The sequence below is a fragment of the Nelumbo nucifera genome, chromosome 2 (genome assembly GCF_055504915.1).
Source record: "Nelumbo nucifera cultivar China Antique chromosome 2, China Antique-T2T, whole genome shotgun sequence".
In the NCBI taxonomy this organism is placed as follows: Eukaryota; Viridiplantae; Streptophyta; class Magnoliopsida; order Proteales; family Nelumbonaceae; genus Nelumbo; species Nelumbo nucifera.
The window spans coordinates 18,513,827-18,535,336 of NC_142650.1; the positions used below are offsets into that span (position 1 = coordinate 18,513,827).

General features: G+C 37.2%; 1 protein-coding gene across 1 annotated transcript in view; it reads left to right on the forward strand.

Moving 5' to 3' along the window:
- The first annotated feature begins 4,244 nt into the window (after positions 1 to 4,244).
- The window catches only part of LOC104595019 (ABC transporter G family member 31-like), a 73,545-nt gene continuing 56,279 nt past the window's right edge, over positions 4,245 to 21,510 (forward strand). Inside the window, exons 1-13 of the mRNA XM_088897743.1 lie at positions 4,245 to 4,679; positions 5,066 to 5,186; positions 5,286 to 5,374; positions 7,709 to 7,793; positions 9,755 to 9,917; positions 13,662 to 13,738; positions 13,834 to 13,978; positions 19,418 to 19,719; positions 19,802 to 20,083; positions 20,431 to 20,747; positions 20,824 to 20,984; positions 21,068 to 21,171; positions 21,332 to 21,488. Coding sequence (XP_088753869.1) covers positions 4,348 to 4,679; positions 5,066 to 5,186; positions 5,286 to 5,374; positions 7,709 to 7,793; positions 9,755 to 9,917; positions 13,662 to 13,738; positions 13,834 to 13,978; positions 19,418 to 19,719; positions 19,802 to 20,083; positions 20,431 to 20,747; positions 20,824 to 20,984; positions 21,068 to 21,171; positions 21,332 to 21,488 — 2,335 coding nt within the window. The 5' untranslated portion in view covers positions 4,245 to 4,347. The remainder of the gene's footprint in view (positions 4,680 to 5,065; positions 5,187 to 5,285; positions 5,375 to 7,708; positions 7,794 to 9,754; positions 9,918 to 13,661; positions 13,739 to 13,833; positions 13,979 to 19,417; positions 19,720 to 19,801; positions 20,084 to 20,430; positions 20,748 to 20,823; positions 20,985 to 21,067; positions 21,172 to 21,331; positions 21,489 to 21,510) is intronic.

Sequence of the window (21,510 nt, forward strand, 5' to 3'; positions counted from 1 at the left end):
TAGGACAATTCAAACAAACGAGCTGATGAGGTTGGTCCACCGAACTACAAGAAGATTAGAAGATCAGAGTACTCGATGTGATGAATCCGGGCTGGCACTCCGATGCTTAAGTTAGTGAAAAGAGTATTTGATAGTAGAGAATGGCTTGAGAGAGTAGGTTGCACTTATCACCTGACTTGGAACCGATAGGCACCACTTTGGATAAGGACAACCTACCACGTAGGTCGGTAGGTCAGTACCCTAGAAGTTAGCTAGCTACTCAAGTCTTTGGCTGCCTTGGTCAAGGAGGTCAAGCTGGCCTCCAAGGTCATTGGCTTGCTCTCCTGAGGTGATATATGCTACTCTATCATGGAGCGGCCTGCTAGTCAATCTCAGGTTGGGATGTAAGCTAGGTGGGTCGATCTAGGCCATCCTGGCTCCACTTGACTTGTCCCATGTGGCACTGAAGTGTCATCAAATGGTTCGGAATCGCCTCGTGTTTCTTCGTGATTGGTCGGCCAAATTACCCTCCATCACTTTGTATGTGTATGGATTTGAAAAACTAATCTTAAGATTCAATAACGTATCCAAACATTGTTTCAGTTTCTTTATAATAGAAGCTTGCTCTTAAGGCTCAGTTTGGAAAGAGTATAAATGTAAATATGTATAGTACAAATACATAAAAAATAATACAAAATATAGGTTTTGCACTCTACATATTTGCATTTATACTCCTTCCAAACTGAGCCTAAGGAACAAATTGCCAAACATTATTGTTATTCCCTAGTAGACTTGTTCATGGGCCGGGTAGCCCGATGGGCCGACCCATCGGGCTACCCGGCCCAGCCCGATCTAAGTCGGGCTTGGACAAGATTTCATGCTCGTGGGCTCGAGCTCGGGCCTAAAATATTGGACCCAACTTTTTTTTCAGGTCGGGCTCGGGCTTTCTCAAAAAAGCCCGACCCGAGCTCGAGCCCGACTTGATAATGTATTATATTAATAAAAATATATTTTATATAATAAAAAACACATATATATATATATATAATATTTTTCTTCTCTTTTTCAAGTAGTAATGAGACTTTTCATTATTCTTTTAGGTTTTGAGGTCTTTTATTATAAATAAAACACCTTTTAATTGAATTAAAAAGGAAAAATCTTTTTTTTTTTCCAAATTTCTAGTCGGGCTTCGGGCTTTATAGTCAGGCCGGGCTCAGGCTCAAGACCTAGGCTGGGCTTGGACCTAGGTCTATCATGGAGCGGCCTGCTAGTCAATCTCAGGTTGGGATGTAAGCTAGGTGGGTCGATCTAGGCCGTCCTGGCTCCACTTGACCTGTCCCATGTGGCACTGAAGTGTCATCAAATGGTTCGGATTCGCCTCGTGTTTCTTCGTGATTGGTCGGCCAAATTACCCTCCATCACTTTGTATGTGTATGGATTTGAAAAACTAATCTTAAGATTCAATAACGTATCCAAACATTGTTTTAGTTTCTTTATAATAGAAGCTTGCTCTTAAGGCTCAGTTTGGAAAGAGTATAAATGTAAATATGTATAGTACAAATACATCAAAAATAATACAAAATATAAGGTTTTGCACTCTACATATTTGCATTTATACTCCTTCCAAACTGAGCCTAAGGAACAAATTGCCAAACATTATTGTTATTCCCTAGTAGACTTGTTCATGGGCCGGGTAGCCCGATGGGCCGACCCAGCCCGACCCGATCTAAGTCGGGCTTGGAGAAGATTTCAAGCTCGTGGGCTCGAGCTCGGGCCTAAAATATTGGACCCAACTTTTTTTTCAGCTCGGGCTCGGGCTTTCTCAAAAAAGCCCGACTTGATAATGTATTATATTAATAAAAATATATTTTATATAATAAAAAAGCATATATATATATAATATTTTTCTTCTCTTTTTTCAAGTAGTAATGAGACTTTTCATTATTCTTTTAGGTTTTGAGGTCTTTTATTATAAATAAAACACCTTTTAATTGAATTAAAAAGGAAAAATCTTTTTTTTTCCAAATTTCTAGTCGGCCCCGGGCTTCGGGCTTTATAGTCAGGCCAGGCTCGGGCTCAAGACCTAGGCTGGGCTTGGGCTCGGGCCTAAACATTTTCTGTTAATATAAAGGCAAAGCCTGACCCTGCCCGTCAACAGGTCTATTCCCTAGGAACTAGAAATTTCATTCTTGTTTTGGAACATGAATTTCTCCAGGAACAATGCCAAACGAGACCTAAAGTGATTGCAACGATGATGATATAGTGGTGGTGGTGGTGGTGAGACCGGATCGGATCTGCTCCTCACACCTGGTGCCTCACTAGTGCCTCACACGCACATCCTACCATGCATTGGGAACACCTCCCCTAGTTATTAGTGAATATTCACGAGAGATGTTCCCAATGCATGGTGGATGTGCCTGTGAGGCGCCCATCTGTGAGGAGCATATCCTGTCACGGTGGTGGTGGTATAAGGTGTTGATATGATTCATTGGCTCTCCTACATATTGCACCCCACATGTGCTGAGTTCAGATCTAGTCCTCACACAATGCTCCTTACACTAACCTCACAACATGTCCCAGTAGGGGGTCAATTGGATGGATTTGGTCCAATCTGATCTAGTCCAATGTGAGTCCATTATAAATGGATCAGGTCCAATTCAATCCAATGAATGTTTTGGACCAATTTGGACCGGTCATGTCTGGACCGTGCAATCTATTCAATTTCATTTTGATTTAGATTGGTTTCATCCCAAACCCGGTCCATTAACACATATATTCTTATCTTATATCAATGGACCACATATTGGCTTAATCCAATCCAATCCAATCCTATATAAATTTGTTATGGATGAACCAGGTCCAGTCCAATCTAATAAATATTTTGGATCAGATTGGCCCAATCCAATATGTCTTGTTGGTCTGTCCAATCCGTCCAAATTGATTTTGGACTGGACGGGGTCCAATCCAAAACCGGTCTGTCTATTGACACCCTTATGTTAGGGGTGATCATTTCAGCCCGGCCCCCACAAGCCTAGTCTAGAAATTTCGGGCTTGGGCCTAGGTTTTGTGTTCAGGCCTAACCCGGGCCTACATTAGACCCACAAATTTTAGGGCTAGGCTCCTAGTCCAAAAATTCCGGGCTTGGGCCTAGGTTTTGTGTTCAGGCCCAGCCCGGGCCCGAGCCCACATTAGATCCACAAATTTTAGGGCTGGGATTGGGCTTAATACTTCAAGCCTGGCCCGGGCCTAACCCGAGCCGCATATATTTAAACTTACACATTTTGTGTATAATATATACATATGTATACATGTTATTTTACATTATATTATATATTTTATATACAAATATTATAACATGATATGTATAATTTATATTATATATAATCTTTTATATTATATAATATATAAAATAAGTTTATATACATGCTATGTCATTTAATATAAAATATTATAGATATATAATGTTTTATATATGAGTGACATTGGCCCAAAATCAGGCTCGGCCCGGCCCATACCCGTATAGACTTGGAATAGGGCTTATGTTTTAGGCCCAAAACCCTAGACCAGGCCGGGCCCAGGCCTAAACTATAACCCTTATCATAAATGCAAAACCCAGCCCATGCCCAACCCATGATCACCCCTACCTTATGTCCCAGCCATACACGAGAACATCTCCCATCGTAATATTTATTACTCATGGGAGATGATCCTAATCCTACACGGTGAAATATGACTGTGAGGTCGATGTAAAACGCACCGTGACTAGCAAATCCTAATTCCACGCGTGCCCCACATCAGTGCACCTTTTTTTTTGAGTTAAGACAAAGTACAACACAGGGTCCCAACAACCGGGACCACCAGCCTTTGCAGTCGTGCATTGGAAATATTTCCTTTTCTTCATTATGAAATATTCCCGATGCATGGATGCAATGCTGTTGGGAGCCAGACACCTTTCACCACGAGTGTTATTTGGGGATCCAATCCGGATTCGTCTCATCCTCGATAGCTACAGGTGCTCAATGACAACCAAGGTCATTTCACTAAAAAACGCAGGGGAATTACGTAATTTTCTTTTTCTTCAAAATTCGCGGTATAATCGCTACTTTGTCGGGGAGTCTGTTAAACAAAGCGACGACGCTAATGATCGAAGGTGTTTCGTCTTCGACAAGTGTTCCAGGACAATTAAGGTCATTTCACGTGAAAGTGCGGGGGGATTCCGTAATTTTATTTTTTCTTCAAATTCGCGGTCAGCGAGCTACTTTGTTGGAGAGCGGAGTCTATTAACAAAACCTGCTCTCTGGTTTTCCGAATCATAGAGTTTTACCGAGACAGGGAGAGATCAGAGTCGGGAGTCGGGACAGAGGTCTCATGGCGGCCTACTCTAATGGAAGTGAATACTTCGAGATCGAATTAGAAGCCAGAAACGACTCATTTGTTCGGCCTTCGAACGATGAATCGCTTGCCAAAGACGAGGAGGAACTTATCTGGGCCGCGATCGCGAGATTGCCATCTCGGAAAAGAACGAATGTCGCCATCTTAAAGCGGTCTGCTTCCGAATCTGATAAAGGAGAACGGGCGCAGACGATCGACGTCAGAAAACTCGATCGTCTCGGTCGTCAACTCGTCCTCCACAGGGCTTTTGCGACAGAAGAGCAAGATAATTACAAGCTCTTGTCGGCCGTTAAAGAACGTCTCGATAGGTATCGTACCTGGTGCAGATGTTTGATTATATCGCATCTGTGTTTTCTCTCGGATCTCATTTTCTTCTTTCGCCATCAACTATCAACCGTTGATGACGTCTCTATTTTTTCATTGGATTTCCGTGGTAAAACTCCAGATCGCTAATGAGATTATTAATGCAACAGATAATCAGTCTTCATTCGTCTACACGTTTTCGTTTGTCTTTAATTTATCGAAAATTTGAATTATACGTACCTTTTCTCTTCTCTTTGGACGTGAAACTTTTCTTTTCTGAATTCTGAGAACTAGAGAGATCTGGAGTGAACCAACCGGCCTGAACCGATTAGCTTCTGATTCAATTCATTTCATAAATCTAACATTTTCTGTACTTAATTCTGAGAGACAGGGTAGGATTGGAGGTCCCTAAAGTCGAAGTGAGGTTCGAGAATCTGCACATTTCGGCCGACGTGAAAACCGGAACAAGGGCGTTGCCTACTCTGCTGAATTACTCACGTGACGCATTCGAGGTATGCATCGTGGCGCACTTACATTCCTTTCTTCTTTTAATCAAACTTTGTTTTCTGTTAATTCTCAGTAACGAGACAGAGATTTTCTCTGCTTTGCAGAAAGTTCTTACTAGTTTGAGGATATCCCGTCCCAAAAGACACAAACTGAACATCCTAGATAACGTCAGTGGTTTTGTGAAGCCAGGAAGGTAAATAAATCCCACCTTTGGAGTTCCTACTTCCTCTTCCAACTTTACTTTTTTTTCGACCATTACCATGCATGTTGACGTCCCCAGATTTATATACACGTGGCAAACACGCCACCAAAGTCGCATGTAGCATGTTCGCTGTCCACGTGTCAAGCAATGATTGCTTCAGTTGCACGTGGCGTGGTGTATTCCTATTTCCTACCAAGGGAGACTGAGGCATGATTTGGTCCCACAGTTTGTTAGAACATAGATGCCTCAACACCCACCACCTCCGACGGGTTGCGGTGAAACGGTTATTGACTTGTTTCACACTGAAAGGCACAGGGCCTTTGTGGCGGTTCAGTGTGAAAACGCACTAGCAAGAGAAAGGAGAACCAACTGAGCGGTGGCTCAGCTCAGTTGGTACCTTAGTTGGATTGTTCCACGGGAGATGCGCATTTAGTCTGTTACCACCTATTTCGAAGGAGAGTGATTAGCATGTTGCTGAGATTGGATTCAGTCCACACACAACTGTGTTCACACCATCCTCAAAGCCACTTGTATTCGTGTATTGAGAATTTCTTCATACTTGTGGCTGTGAGAATGAATACTGAATCCGAATTCTATATTGCTGTGCTATTCCCAACAAGAGAAGAAAGGAGAGAGACAAGCAGTGCGTGGAAATGATCAGATAGGGAGTAAATGAGTTAGGGTTTGAAGAGAGGTCGAACAGAAAAGGTTTGGGTCTATTGTAGATTATTTTATATAAGATTTTTTAATTTTAAGGCTTGGAGGAGTGTTACACAATGATCCTAAACATTTTAGTGGGACTTTTTATGGTCTTTTTTTTTTATGGTGGGGAGAGGGGCTGGGGGGGAAGGACCCCCACCAATATACTTTGCTCCCCCCCTTGTTTATGACAATGTAGCCAATAATAATGACACACTTCAGCCATAGTGGGAGATTGAGTTGTGTTGTGAGTCATATAAAATTTAGCTTACATTTGGCATTCTTTATTTTATTTTAAGGACATATATCTTTTTTATAATTAAAAATGAAGTGTTCAGTTCATAGGGGCATTTTAACAGCAAAAAGGAGTCAAGTCCTTAAAATAAGGAATGCCAAGTTCAGCCTTAATGAATTTATGAGTCTTGTGGTGTTATCATTGGTTATACAGCCCCTAATACAGCCCATCAAGTTCTCCAGATTTGCCATGCATGCAAAGTGAAAGATTGACACTCCGGACCAGGTAGGCATACATTGAGTAAGTACTTAGAAAATTTTTTTGACCCTGTCCCTTAAAATACTCTCAATCTATCATTGAAAAGAGCCTGAATCTGCTCCTCACACCAACCTTACAACATTTCTCAGCCTCACATGGGGAACATCTTCCATATTTTGTATTGTTATTCATGGGAGATGTTCCCAATACACGGTGGGATGGGACTGTAAGGTGCATTATATGGGGAGCAAATCCCGATTCCTTAAAAAAGATAAAAAATATCTTTTGATACAGTTGTTAGTAGGGGCGCAGTTAGGGGGGACTGGAGGAGCCGTGGCCCCCTTATGATCCAAAAATTCTCACTTTTATACAGTATTCTATGTAAATTAATTCCCCCCTACCCCATTCTCCACTCCGGTGATTGGCCCCCCTATAGGCCCATCCATATTTATCCCCCTTCCCTTCAAATGAATTTTAGGTTTTGGCCCCTCAAAAAATTTCCTTGTCTCCATCCTTAATTGTCAGAATATTTATCAAAGTGCTCATGTATTTGTAATGCTGGAGATGTGAACCCATTCACACCACAATTCTGTCCACGTTTATCTCAGCCATACATGGATAACATCTAATCCTCTGCATAGTATTACGCAGGGGAAGATGTTCCCAATTCAATGGGGGGGGGGGGGGTAGTGTATTGTGAGTAGGTATGGACAGAATTCTCATAGGCAGAAGATCTGGAGTCTTCACACCCACGTCTAACTATTTCATCAAAAGAAAATAAGAGCAACTACTGTTTTACCCCACTCTCATGATAACATGGCATTCCCAAAACTTCTCAAGTGTAGGCTGTTTTTCCCCCAACAGCCAGAGTGGTGGCTTTGGAACATATACGTTTTATAACTGAGATGGATTGTCATTATTGGTTATAGAGTCCGTAGTACAGCCATGACATTCCGTTAATCAAGACACGTAATCAAAGGATCGTTTTTTTTTACGTGAATACTTTGGGTGGAGCTTACACTTCTTGCGACTGCCAGCAAAACAGACTCCCGATCTCCTACTCTCTTACTGTGCTTTATAATTGGTCAGTCGCAAGACATTCTCGAGTATTAATGGTGATCATGTCTATGTAGGATGACACTGCTTTTGGGGCCTCCTGGTTCAGGGAAAACTACATTGCTTTTAGCTCTTGCTGGGAAACTCGATCCCAGGTTAAAGGTTAGTACACTTCTTCACTATCTTGTCACATGCATGAAATTTGTGTTTGTGAGAAGTCCTGTTTCTAGGCTCAACTCTTGCCTCATGGTTCTCTAGCTCCAACTTTGCGTGTAAAATGGGACAATAATGTTAGGGCAGCTGAATCAAAACTCGATCGGTTGCACGGAGAATTATCTTGACATTTCAATTCGGTTACTATGCCGAGTTTACCCCAATTGACTTATTTTCTGGCTCTCTCTCTCTTCTCATTAATTAATTATTGAGCAAAATATTAATGTTAGTGCTTCAAGTGGGAATTCACATTTGCGCCCCACAAGGGGGCGCCCCACAATGTCACAGCACATCCCCACCTTATATTGGGAATATCTCCCAGTAATGTCTCATTTCGGAAGATATTCCCAGTACAAGGTGGGAATGTACTCTAGGGCATTATGGGGCCCCTTTGTGAGGCACATATGTGAACTCTTCAAGTGGTACTTGTTCATAATTTGGATTAGCAAACGCAATGGCAGTGTGGGATGTGGAACCAGTTGTGGGGACAGGTGGATTGTTATCATTGGTTCCACAGCCCGCTACAGTTACTGAATTTCAGCTAATCCGATCTCACTTACTCCACATTATTAGTTTCTTATGTCTTGTTTATTCCGCTAACGCCATCCGGGTTGAATTTGATAAATAACCATCTGATTAATTACCACTTTTATTATACATATTGTTTCATTACAAGTTTTATCATGGTCGAACCCTGCATGCATAATGCATTAAATCAACTGACCCTTTGGAATCTTGTGGAAGCTGAGCGAGTCTCAGTTTTCTGGTTGTGAAAAGCTAGGTAGAACAGGATCACATTGAAAATGGGAGCAGAGGCAGATGAATTCAAACTTCAAAGTTCAAATGAAACCGTTTCATCCTCCCTTGTGACTTCCCAACAAAACTCAATAGCTTGGTTCTTTTTTTTTTAACTAGGTGTTTTTTTTTACATGTTTAATCAAATAATTGAAACTTTTGATATTTGTTCATGCTATTTTACTTGTTTATTATTTATATATAATAAGAAATAATAGAAAATTAGATGTGGATTTTAGACCTAACCCACCTCACCCTCAAATGCATAAAGGACTTTGCATTTTTATGTGGAGGGAAGGTTTGGATTCTTAAAATTCAACTCTAATAGATTTTGGTGAAGGTACAGGTTAGGAGGTATAGGAAGGCATGTAGAATCTAGAATTTACAAAACCATCCCTACTCCAACCTATTTTGATTTACACATGCTATCAGTTATTAATAGGGGCATATAGGGGTAAGGCAAGGATTTTAAAAAATTAAATAGGCCACAAGACGTCACATGTTAATGGTTTTTAACATTTTAATAACTATTTAGTAGGGTCAGCGCACAAGGTATACTTAAGTGTATTTGTAAAAGTCAGGGTATGCTTAAATCTTTTACCCATTGATTCAAATACAAGAATAATTTTTTCAGTTACAAGAAAAAAGATGATCACAATTTGATTTCAACTTTCAATTCTCCTTAGCTTTAGAAAGAAACTTTTATGATTTGGTTGAAAATGGTGCATTTCATGAATAGGTACTTTTTGGTCTTTCTCCTATTAAGCATTAAATGAAAATATAAAATAACATTTTTACCATGGCTTATTTTTCAACTACCGAACATAAAGTTACTTTCCATTTGTAAATAAACACTAAATGAAAATATAAAATAACATATTTGCCATTTCCTCTTTTCCAATTCTAACTTGGGGGCATTTCACATCTAATGAAAACTCTAGAAGTAAGGATATATAGATACAAGAGTCCTACTGGTTACCTCTAGAAGTAACTTCGGGGTATTTCCACTTTTCCAACTCTAGAAGGATATATAGATAGTATAGATAGTCCCTACTAGATACAAGAGTCCTCAACTTGTTAATATTGACTCAACTCCTCTCTGGTTTTATCCCCAGAAAAGTGGCAGCGTTACATATAACGGATATGAACTAGATGAATTTTGTGTGCAAAGAACTGCTGCGTACATTAGCCAAACAGATAATCATATTGCAGAGCTAACTGTTCGGGAAGCTTTAGATTTTGCTGCGAGATGTCAAGGTGCAAGTCAAGGCTATGCAGGTTTGTTTAATCCCTCCCATTATTATCTATTGTACAAGTTGATATGGTAATTTACTTCCAAAAGGCATTCTGTCTTTGCACTTAAATGCATACAATTTTACGACTTCTCTTTGTTGTGCTGAAGCCGCGTTCGGATCTAGTCCTGACAAGCCATTGCAGCCGGTGTACTAGGAACATCTTCCTAAATGGTTAGATGTACCCGATGTACGGCCGCAATTGCCTGTTAGGACCAGATCCGAATTCGCTGAAGCCTTGCACTTTTGTCGTAGAATTTTACTTGTATCATCTATTTCTCTGGCAATGTGAATATTTTTTTTAGTTGCAATTCTGATGCATGCGGTTTGAATAATATTAGATGCTTGTTATTATTTATATTATGCTTATTGGTATTGAAAGAATGAAATCAATAAGAATCACCAGTTAGGATTACGCGATTTCATTCAACCCAGAAGAAACATGATACACAGCACCGAAGTTATGCAGCTGCAACGACACAGAACAAAAGTAAAAACAGGATTATAAATCTATATTTATATTACTTATAAAAGAGTGAATGTTCTTTTTTTCTAAATTTTTCATTGGACATTTTCTATTCTTTTTGTCTAAACATATAATAGAGCATAAAGAGGGCATATATATCATTTACTCTCATTTTAGAAACTGTCTATGCATTATAAATAATTTTATCTTATTAGAGATATTACTACATGCAAATGCATATACATATTTACTAGTTTAAAAACAGATTCAAAATATCCACTTAAATAGCCTATGGGGAAGAAAACCTAAACCTCTTTGGAGAAAAGACCACCTACCTTTCATATGAATCTTGAATTGGAAAATGATTAACAATACACCAATATATTTAGAAACCAATAGAAATAAATAAAATAAAAATTAATACTAAAATAACTGAAACTAAACAGTTGATTAATTAAAAATATAAAAAATACCAGATAATATGACATAATTAAAACAATTAACAAGATAACTAAATAATATGAATCAATAAAGCATAATTAAATAATAATAACTGTAAATAAAAATTACTGAAATTCTGAAAATAGTAATTAACTAATAAAATAATGTTGAAACAAAAGTTTAGCGCAAGAAAATAATTTTAAAATAATTAACAATGCATTTAAAAAATAGATAAAATATCTAAAATAAACAAATTAGTATTAAAATAGCTTACATATTAATTTCCAATACAATTAAACAATTAATTAATGCAACTAAATAATTGTCAATACATTTAGAAATATTTGTTTTATACGGGGATAGTTTCATCCAAAAAACTAAACACCCTGATGAGCGTTGAGCACGAACTTCACTGATAAACCTCCCCTTAATTTAAGAGAGGGACTCCACATCTGTTGCAAAATTCAAACAAAGGTATTCAATTACGACGAGCTTTACTCCAATGAAGAGTGAACACGTCAGTTTTCCGTGCATAAGGTGTAGGGGTGATTATGGGCCAGGCTTTGGGCCTAAGTTATTAATTAAATTTTTTAAAACATATATAATATTTTGAACTATATGATATATAATATGTATAAAATATATAATATAAAATATTATATGTGATATTTTATAACATTTATATATAATATGAAACATATATTAATATATATTGCAGTGGGCCCAGGACCAAGCCCAAAAATTTCCAGTGAGCCGTGCGAGGCTGGAAATAACTACCTTAATAAGGTGTGAATCTTTATTTGGAATTCGTGTGTCATGAACTGAATAGTGAAGACTAAGGCTGTGTTTGGTTTGAAAGTTATTGATCGAGTGTTGACCAATGCCAGGTGACCTGGAGACCCTGTATGCACGTAACGAAAGGCTTGTCCTATTTGTGCATACAGGGTCAACACTGTTGCCCAAAAGACAAACCTTCCGATATCAATACTGTTCAATCAAAATCTAACTGATTTCATAGATTATAGATATATATTAATATTTTATATTTTAAATTTTAAATTTTAAATTTTTAATATGAAAATATAGAAATTTTTAGTTTAAAATATTTTATATTATAAATTTATTTTTATTTAATTTTTAATAATATTATTATAAATTTTTAAATTTAAATTTAATTTTAAGTTTAAATGTTTTAAACCGATCGACCAAATCAATAACCAATCCAATCGATACAATCTGAGTTTGCCAGTTTTCACTAATGATTGACCAATTTTGAGTGACCTAACTCTTCAACCTGAGCACGTTGGTTCAATTGACCAAATAGTTTACAACCGAATCAAATCAACCCCGAACACCCCAACCTAATTTGCATAGTGCACATCCCTTCTATTTTGCATGCATGCACACGTCATGTACAATGTGGCAGCTTCCCACGGATCGCACCCCACTGACACCCCTACTGCCCATCCCTCCCATGAATTGGGAACAACTCACGTATATGGGGAAGTGCCAATGCATGAGGGGGATGGGCTGTGGGGTGCGGGAGCTCATCCGAGTTTACTTTTTTGCAGGCATCCGTTATAACGATATACATGCCTATTAATGACTCAGGATCTGCTACTCGTAAGTTGTTCCTATATCCATAGCCACAGAGCACCACCACTATGTGTTGAGAACATCCCCCATAAATGATAAGGAAGATATTTCAATATACAATTGTCATGTCTTATGGATAGAGAAATGGGAACATCTGGTGAGTAGCGGATCCGAATTCCTCTTAATTATTTAAGAACCTTTCATGTCCTTGAATGACTATTGAATGAAATTATTCTTTCTTATTTTTCTTCAAGATTGGTCTACAGTTCACTGTGAGAACTGCTCCTTAGCATAACTCGAGGCAAGACCGGACGCTCTTCTTGAACTCTCGTCTTCGAGAAGATATGATACCAGGATATTACCTAAACAAATAATCTAAATTAAAGAATTGTCGGAAATTGTATCTTAAAGCTCTTGCATGTTTGACCTGATTGGCATATACAGCTTTGCAGATATCCAGATACACACACCTACATCATGTATGTTATGGACACTAAGAAACAAAAACAAAAAGACCTGCAAATTGTATCCCTCCCAAGCATCAAATTAAAATGTATTTGGCCCATATGCTCAATAATAACGTTATCATTTTCACAGTGTTCGGAATTTATGTCCTAACTTTCTTTCAATACTTTTATAGTCAGATATGATAATGTATTCTAAAGAATGTCACTGACATTGAGAACTATTTCTTTTACATTGTTATATCTGAAGGCAATGTTCAAAGTGTCAATATATATCAGTCCGTATTGGCCGATACTTATTGTTCCAGGAGCTCTCCGATACACCCCTACAGTAAGTGTATCGGGGGTCTGACCAGTTCAGGGGGTAGAGGAGCCCTAAATTGCCCCTCCTGAACCAGTTGTGAAAAAAAAATAAAAAAAAAAGCATGTGAAAAGCTGTATCAATTTGCCCGATACGTCCATACCGGCATATTGAGCGTATCGATATTTTAAACATTGTTTCAAGGTATAGATTTTTCTACCCTTGAGTACTAACATGTGTTTGATATATTATATGAAGACGCTTTGGAAGCCGATATGTCTGGATTAATTGTTTGGTTGAGATCTGCTGTCAAATAGGGTTTTAATTTTTAGTATTTAACTTGTTTCAGAATTATGACCTTAACTGTTTTTTCTTCTTTTTTCCAGAGAAACCCATAACTGCTAAGTTATACCATTTTTAGACTAACTGAAGTATTCTTGATGGTTTCTCCAAAATCTTTAGGATATTTGGAAGATCTGGCCAGACTAGAGAAGGAAAAGGGCATACGCCCATGTCCAGAAATTGATGCATTTATGAAGGTTTCCATATAAACCCTTCTTTCTAATCCTTTTCACTCATTTTATTAGTATAGTATATTTGTAAGTTTATAACTTCTCTGAAATCTATTGCACAGGCATCATCAGTTGGTGGCAAGAAGCATAGTCTTTCAACTGATTACATCTTGAAAGTCCTTGGCCTTGATGTATGTTCAGAAACAATAGTTGGCAATGACATGATCAGAGGCGTTTCAGGTGGTCAAAGAAAGAGAGTTACAACTGGTAACAGTTTGTGCCTCCTATCTGTTATGTACAACCATCTCCTATCATCTTAACGAAGCAAGGAAATTCTGCTTTATGAATTCTACAACCATTTGTGCACGTGAATCATATAATCAATTATTCACCACCTTTCTTCTCTTTAGTTTGGAAACTTCGAATATTCCACAAATTTACAATCATTGGGACCCCAATGAAAATCCTTTTATATATTCATAATTCTGTTGTTGGGAAAAAAAGTTAGAAAAATCACAAAGGACTACCTTTGTGAACCAGGAGAGCCAAAAGAGTCTCATCTAACCAATTGGAACATTGTTTGCAAAAGACTACAGGATAAAGGGTTAGGTCTGGGAGAATAGAAACTCACTATTAGGTAAGTTGCTTTGGGGATTTGCATTCGATACAAACAAGTTATGGCATATGGGACAGGTAGGAACTCTTACAACTTTTAGATTTGGTGGTGGGATTTTTAAGGTGAATGAAATCCATTGGGTGATATGCATAAAAAATATAGGTTAAGGAGTAAATAGACAGATTTCTGTCCACCAAAAGATGAGGAAGAGATTAGGAAGAAAGAGAAACATCTTTTGCGGTTAGAGTAAAGAATAAAGAGATGTATCAATTGGAAGAAGTGAGAATAGTCAAAAAGAAAAACTTGCAGCAACAAAATTCATTAAACCAAACTTTATTAAATCATATCAACTCTTCTTTTTTAATTACAATGACTTTATTTGTAGTTCTAGTTGTTTTACAACTATGACAAACTCATAGATAACCTATAGGGATACTTAAACAAGGACTCTAACTCCTAAAATGCTAAAACAACTCCAATGACTTAATAGTAATCCTACTAAAACTAAATGTAAAGAAACCAGAAATTATTAAAAATAGTAAATCATGAATTGTACTATAAATAGTCATTACAAAAACTGTTATAAACAATAAGTATGAAACTTACCATAAATAGAAAATTTGATTTTTACTAATAAAAGTATTTTCCTAGAAGATTTAAAATCGTATTCTTTAAGACACCCACATACTAAATATGAATTTAACAACTCATAAAAGCTAGGACTGTCAATGGACTCTAAAAGTTTAACACCCGATTCAACTCTGAATCTAATTATCTTAGATTTAGATGTTAGAACTTGCCTCTAATTAATAATTGAATTGGATGCAGATTTAATCCCATCTGATCCGATAAAAATCTGAGTTCAATAAAAAATTATTATTTTATGTATATATATTATGCATAATTATGCAAAGTTTATAATTGATAAATTTAATATTAATATTTATATACTTTTATTATAAATATATGTAAATTAAAAAAATAATTTTTCTAAAATTTTATTAATTTTATTGGTCATTTTAAACACAATAAGATAGTTGTGAATTAAATCCAAATCAATATGATAATAAGAAGAGGGTATGGATCTAGAGGCTTGCTAACTGGATGGGGATGCGGATGCAACTGCATCCCTTCTGAATCTAATCCAATTACAGCCCTACTAAAAACACCAAAATTTTATATTCCCTTCATGCATAAATTCTGAAATTGATGTAGGTATTGAAAAACTGGTATATTTCTCCATGTATTCTTTCCTTGTTTTTAGTATTTTCATTATTCACATAATGGCTTGGGTAGCAAATGGATGGAAAATTTGCTTGGCTACTTAACTTTCCTAGACCTTCTACACCTAGGTAGATAATCTAAGCTGTCTGTGGAAGTTGTTCTTCTTGAACTCCATCGAAAGACACACCAAGAAAGCTTGCTCCACAAGGAGGTCCACACTATTTTGAAATTGAGCAACACTCTCAAGACCCATAATTGAAATTTCTGCTTATTCAGTACCAACCTCAACTGGGTGCTCCATCATCCCACAAGAAGACAAAGGAAGATATAATCGTTACCGAGTCTACTTCCATGGTAGTCTTTTCCTTGACCCAGTGACCCTGGCTGCTAGGAATATAGGGGCCGCAACAATTGGCCGAAGTGGAATATTGGAGAGATTCTCCCTTGAGTTTTTAAGTGTTCAGATCTGCGCCCCCACAATGTCCCACGGTATATCCTGCCGTGTATTGGAATATCTCCCGATGATAGTATCAGAATCAATGATGTCATTATCGAAAGATATTCTCAATACATGGCAACAATGTACTGTGGGGCACCCCCTTGTGGGGTGAAATGTAAACTCAGCTTTTAATTGATAAATAGCCTCTTCCACACTTTTCCCAATGGGATAAAACCTTAGGAATGAGTTTGATTTCGTCAACCAACAACCTTTACAACCTTGCATCGAAAATATCTCTGTATTTATGTGATTTTTCATGCAAGAGACTGTTTGAATGGTATAAGCACAAGTATGCACTGACGAAATACAAGATTACAAGTGGGTCTGGGCAAAAACAGAGTAGAGGGAGTGTTACTCATAGGCACAATCTCCGTAGTAAAGGGAGAAGTAAAAGGGACAGATTTTGCAAGTGGGTCTGGGTAAAAATAGAAACCCAGATACGGATCTAGATAGGTGGTCCCACATAGGTGGTGTTTGGTAGTGTTGAATCGACCTTCGAACACAAGAATTTTTACTCTTTGGTGTTTCGAGGTTGTTTGGCAGCACCCTTGAATTCATCATCTGAAATCTGAAATTTCCCCCGGCTCATTCAATGAGTCCATTTCCTCCGAATACACTCAGAGGTAGCGGACCATATTTTGTTTTCTAAAATACCCATCCTTCTTCTTCTTCTTTTTCATTTTCACTATGATGAATAGTGGAGCAAACCAGGATTGTCATTTCTGTAACAGGGATATGAAGGTTGGAAAAAAAACAATAAAAAGCAAGAGGAGGAGGGAGAATAAGATACACAGGTAAAACAAATAGAGAGATGGGAAGGGGAGGAGAAGAGTAGATGTGCCCACTTTGAAAACGAAAGCAATAGCTTTTTTGAGAGAAAAAGTAATCTCTTATGTGTACCCCTATCAAATATTAATAAAAAATGATTGAACCCCAACTTGTTTTCCTTCTTCACGTCATTAAACTCCATTTTAATCTTTTTATTTATATATTTATATATTTTTTTCTTTTTTTCTCTTTCTTTATAATTTTAATATTTTTCTATAAAGAAATTAAGATGATCTTTTTATTAATTTAACTTACAATTTTTTTATCATTTTCATTTATTGATTTACCATTTAATAATGTTTTGTATTTATTTCAGGGTGTTTAATTATTTTATTAAAATAGTTGCCATATTTTAGTTATCCTTAATAGTATATTTAATATTTTTTATTTATTGGTTAATAAATTTTTTATATTTTATGTTTTTTAAATAATAAAGGCAAAATTGATATCTTACATGATTTTTTATTAGTACTATTAATATTATTATATTTTATACTTATTTATTAATTTTATTTTTTTAAAATTTATTATTTTTATAATAATAATCTTTTTTATTACTCTTTTAATGTGTATTTTAATCATTACCGTTTTTTTAAATAAAGGGATACACAATTTTCAGAACATTACAACATTTAAATTACCGAATAACTCCACTATATTCATATCACTATATTCAGATATATCTGCAAATGTGAAAAAGCAAATTTTCGACTGAATGCTTTCTTAACTTTTTCGGAGGTGTTTTTGCTTAGACTTCAGACTTCATATTAATCGATCTAACATGCTTAAAAGTCAAACATGGCGCGGTGCTTGTTTGAAATTTGAATAGGACACCAAAGAAACAGTACTGCTTGCCAAAGGGATCGGGACGATTTGGAGGTCTCTCTCTGGAGTATGGACAATTGCTGCCGTTGGCGACATAACATCTAACAAATGAGTCCCAAGAGCTCCTCCACTAGTAGTATTAGGAAACTTTGGTCTTTTGTTCCTTCTTCTGGGACGCCACCATCGTTGTTTGCGGTTGGCTCTGCTCCCACGTCCCTCCATGAGAGGTTGCTGGTTGCCACACATGTTGTTACCACCAAGAATAGGCCTTGCTTGGTCTCTTGACGGTGCCATATGAGAATTGACATGAAAATGAGTGAGTGGAACAGGAGTCGGTGAAACAGAGCTTTGAAAAGGACAAAACCGAGCTTTGTAATCAACCAAAAAAGCCGCATCCTCCACAACATTAATCCTGGGCAAGAACCTTACATTCTCACAATTAACTATAGATTTGGGAATGTCTTTAACAGCTTTGCTCCATATTAACAGATGTAGGGACTCTCAAGTTACTCCAATCGAGGTTTGAAGGTTCTACAACAATGAAGCCTCCTACTGCATCCCCAATCTCTTTGAAAACTGCCGGACACCATGCATGCTGAGGTATTCCGAAGACGCAAAACCACCACCTACCGAAACCAATTTTCTGCCTTTAATGTGCAATGCTTCGATAGCTTCAGTCTCGAAGGATAAAACAAGCAAACACTTGTTTCCTCCCAACCTCCTAGCAGTTGGTTTCTTCAAATTTCTCCAAGAGAGAGCTGCCCAGTTCTCTACCTCTCCTGGTTTTGGGCAGACACCCGAGAAAGAAGCAACCAAACACCGTTGAAGAAAATCTTCCTGTTCACTCACACCTTCCTTGGAGAGGAAGATATTATTGAAACCGGAAACCTGAACCCTTGCGCTTGGACACCTCCTCCAGTCAACTGAATTAAGTTGAATTTTGATGGGTGAAACATGAGAAACCTAGGAATTTAAATCATAGGAGCAATGTCTAGAAGTTGTGTTGAAGCAAATCAATAGCACCATATTCTGGACCAATAGACTAAGGAATTTAGTTAGGGATGAACTCAACTGCTTGTAGTGCTCCAGGGGTTGAGGCATTCCTTTAACTATTTTATGGTGGAACAGGATTCAGTTGTAACAGTTCAGTGTCTCAAGGACAACAGTCCAGACCTTGGCAATATTGAATCATTTGGAGGGAAGTAAGACAACTAGCTAGAGGATGGGTGCTACTTTGAACCTTCACTAAAAGTTCATCCAACTAAATGGCATATGCACTGTCAAAACAAGGAGTCAAGGACTCGATTGTATTGGGAGATTATCCCTAGGAAAATTGGAAGTAAATATGTGAAGTAAAACGTAAACAAAAGTAAGGAACAATAATGGGTTAGGTAGCAAGGCTAGCCTAAAATCTCTTGTGGTGCTTGGCATACTTTAGTTGTATATCTCAAACATTTCTATTGCAAATTAATAATTTTTTCTGAGTTGCGAATAAAAAATGTTGCTATTCACTAAAAGTGTATCCTTCCATGTATTGTAAGAGGGAAACTGTTGGCATGTTTTATACATTAGGGGTTACGTTTGTGTTTTTATTATATCCATACCCATCATGTAAAAGGTATGCTAATGTCTACATTTCAGAGCTTAAACATAGTAGTAATTTTCCTTCAGGAATATGTTGATTAAATTTTCTATGGTTGTTTTCTAATTTCAGGAGAAATGATTGTTGGACCAAGGAAAACCTTATTTATGGATGAAATATCTACTGGACTCGATAGTTCTACAACGTATCAAATTGTAAAATGTATACAAAACTTTGTTCAGAAAATGGAGGGCACTGTTCTGATGGCCCTTCTTCAGCCTGCCCCTGAGACATTCAGTTTGTTTGATGACCTAATACTTTTATCTGAAGGACAGATTGTTTATCATGGCCCTCGAGTACAAGCATTAGATTTCTTTCAATCATTAGGCTTTCAATTGCCACCTCGTAAAGGGGTTGCTGATTTTCTTCAAGAGGTACTGCTATTTATGATCAATAACCTAACTTTTTTCTAAATTCTAAGTCACCTCTGCCTTAACTAATATGTTTTATCTCCAGGTTACCTCGAGAAAGGATCAAGCACAGTATTGGGCTGATCCTTCAAAACCATACAGATTTCTTCCTGTTTCAAAAATTGCAGATGCATTCCGAAATTCTGAATTTGGAAGGAGTGTGAAGGCCACCATTTCAGTTCCATATGATAAAAGTAAGAGTCTTCCTTCAGCACTTGCCTATAGCAAGTATGCTATAACAAAGTGGGAACTTTTCAAAGCATGCTTCACACGAGAACTTCTATTGATCAGCAGACACCGGTTCCTCTATATCTTTAGAACATGCCAAGTATGCTTTTACCTTGCCATATTTTTGCCTCTGGTTTTCTATATAGAAGAATATTAGTCACTTGTAATTTGTAAAATGTATTGTCTGTTTGTGCCTGCTAGAGTGCCACTGCTCAGTGAATTGCTGTCTTTTCCTTTCATGTATTTCATAATTAACTGATTAAACAAATGCATTAATAAGAAAAAAGAGGAAAACAAAGGATACAAATGGGGTTGCCAAAGGAAGGATCTAGACAACAAAACACTGCGACCAGGGATAGAAACAATGGAAGGAATGAGCTCACAACTGTTTTAGACTTTGTTTTGAATTTTCTGAGTGTTATTAATGTCATTTACATATCCTTACAGGTTGCTTTTATTGGATTTGTCACATGCACAATATTTCTAAGAACAAGAATACATTCTACAGATGAGATCAATGGAAACCTTTATCTTTCTTGCTTGTTTTTTGGCCTGGTGCACATAATGTTCAATGGGTTTTCTGAGTTACCAATTACAATATCTCGACTACCAGTTTTCTATAAACAAAGAGATAACTTCTTTCATCCTGCTTGGGCATGGTCCATTCCTAGTTGGATATTGCGTGTCCCTTACTCAGTCCTTGAAGCTGCTGTGTGGTCTTGTGTTGTATATTTCACTGTTGGCTTTGCCCCCGGTACTGAAAGGTAATTTTTCTTTGCCAACCTTAAGATTATAGTCGTTGCATATTATTGATACTTATCAACTGTCAAATATTTCTAGGTTTTTCCGGTTTATGTTCGTCCTATTTTCAGTACACCAAATGGCATTGGGCCTCTTCCGTATGATGGCGGCTGTTTCACGGGATATTATCATTGCTAATACATTTGGATCTGCTTCTTTACTAGTGATATTCTTATTAGGAGGATTTATCCTTCCAAAAGGTTGGGTTAACCATTTTTTTTGACAAGTTGAACAATAATGTTTTCACGTTTTCTTTTAACCATTAAGTGGTTTGTCTCTCCAGCAAGGATCAAGCCATGGTGGATTTGGGCTTTCTGGTTATCACCATTATCATATGGGCAACGTGCAATTTCAGTTAATGAATTTTTGGCCTCAAGATGGATGAAGGTTCTCTTTAGGACTTGCATACTTGGATTTTTGTTAGATCTATATAGCTTCACATTTTGACATATCTCATAAGGACTCAATCATCAGAATATGTCCTGAATACTTTTGTATTTTAGACAGCTGAAATCAAATATACAACTTTTGTTTCCATTCTTGTCAGAAATCTACATATGGAAATTTTACAGTTGGATATAATGTTCTTCATTCACATGCTCTACCCACTGCAAGCTACTGGTATTGGATTGGAGTTGGGGTTTTGTTGGCTTATTCAGTGCTCTTCAATAATTTGGCAACCCTTGCTTTGACCTACCTTAACCGTACGTTTGCAAATAGTTCATG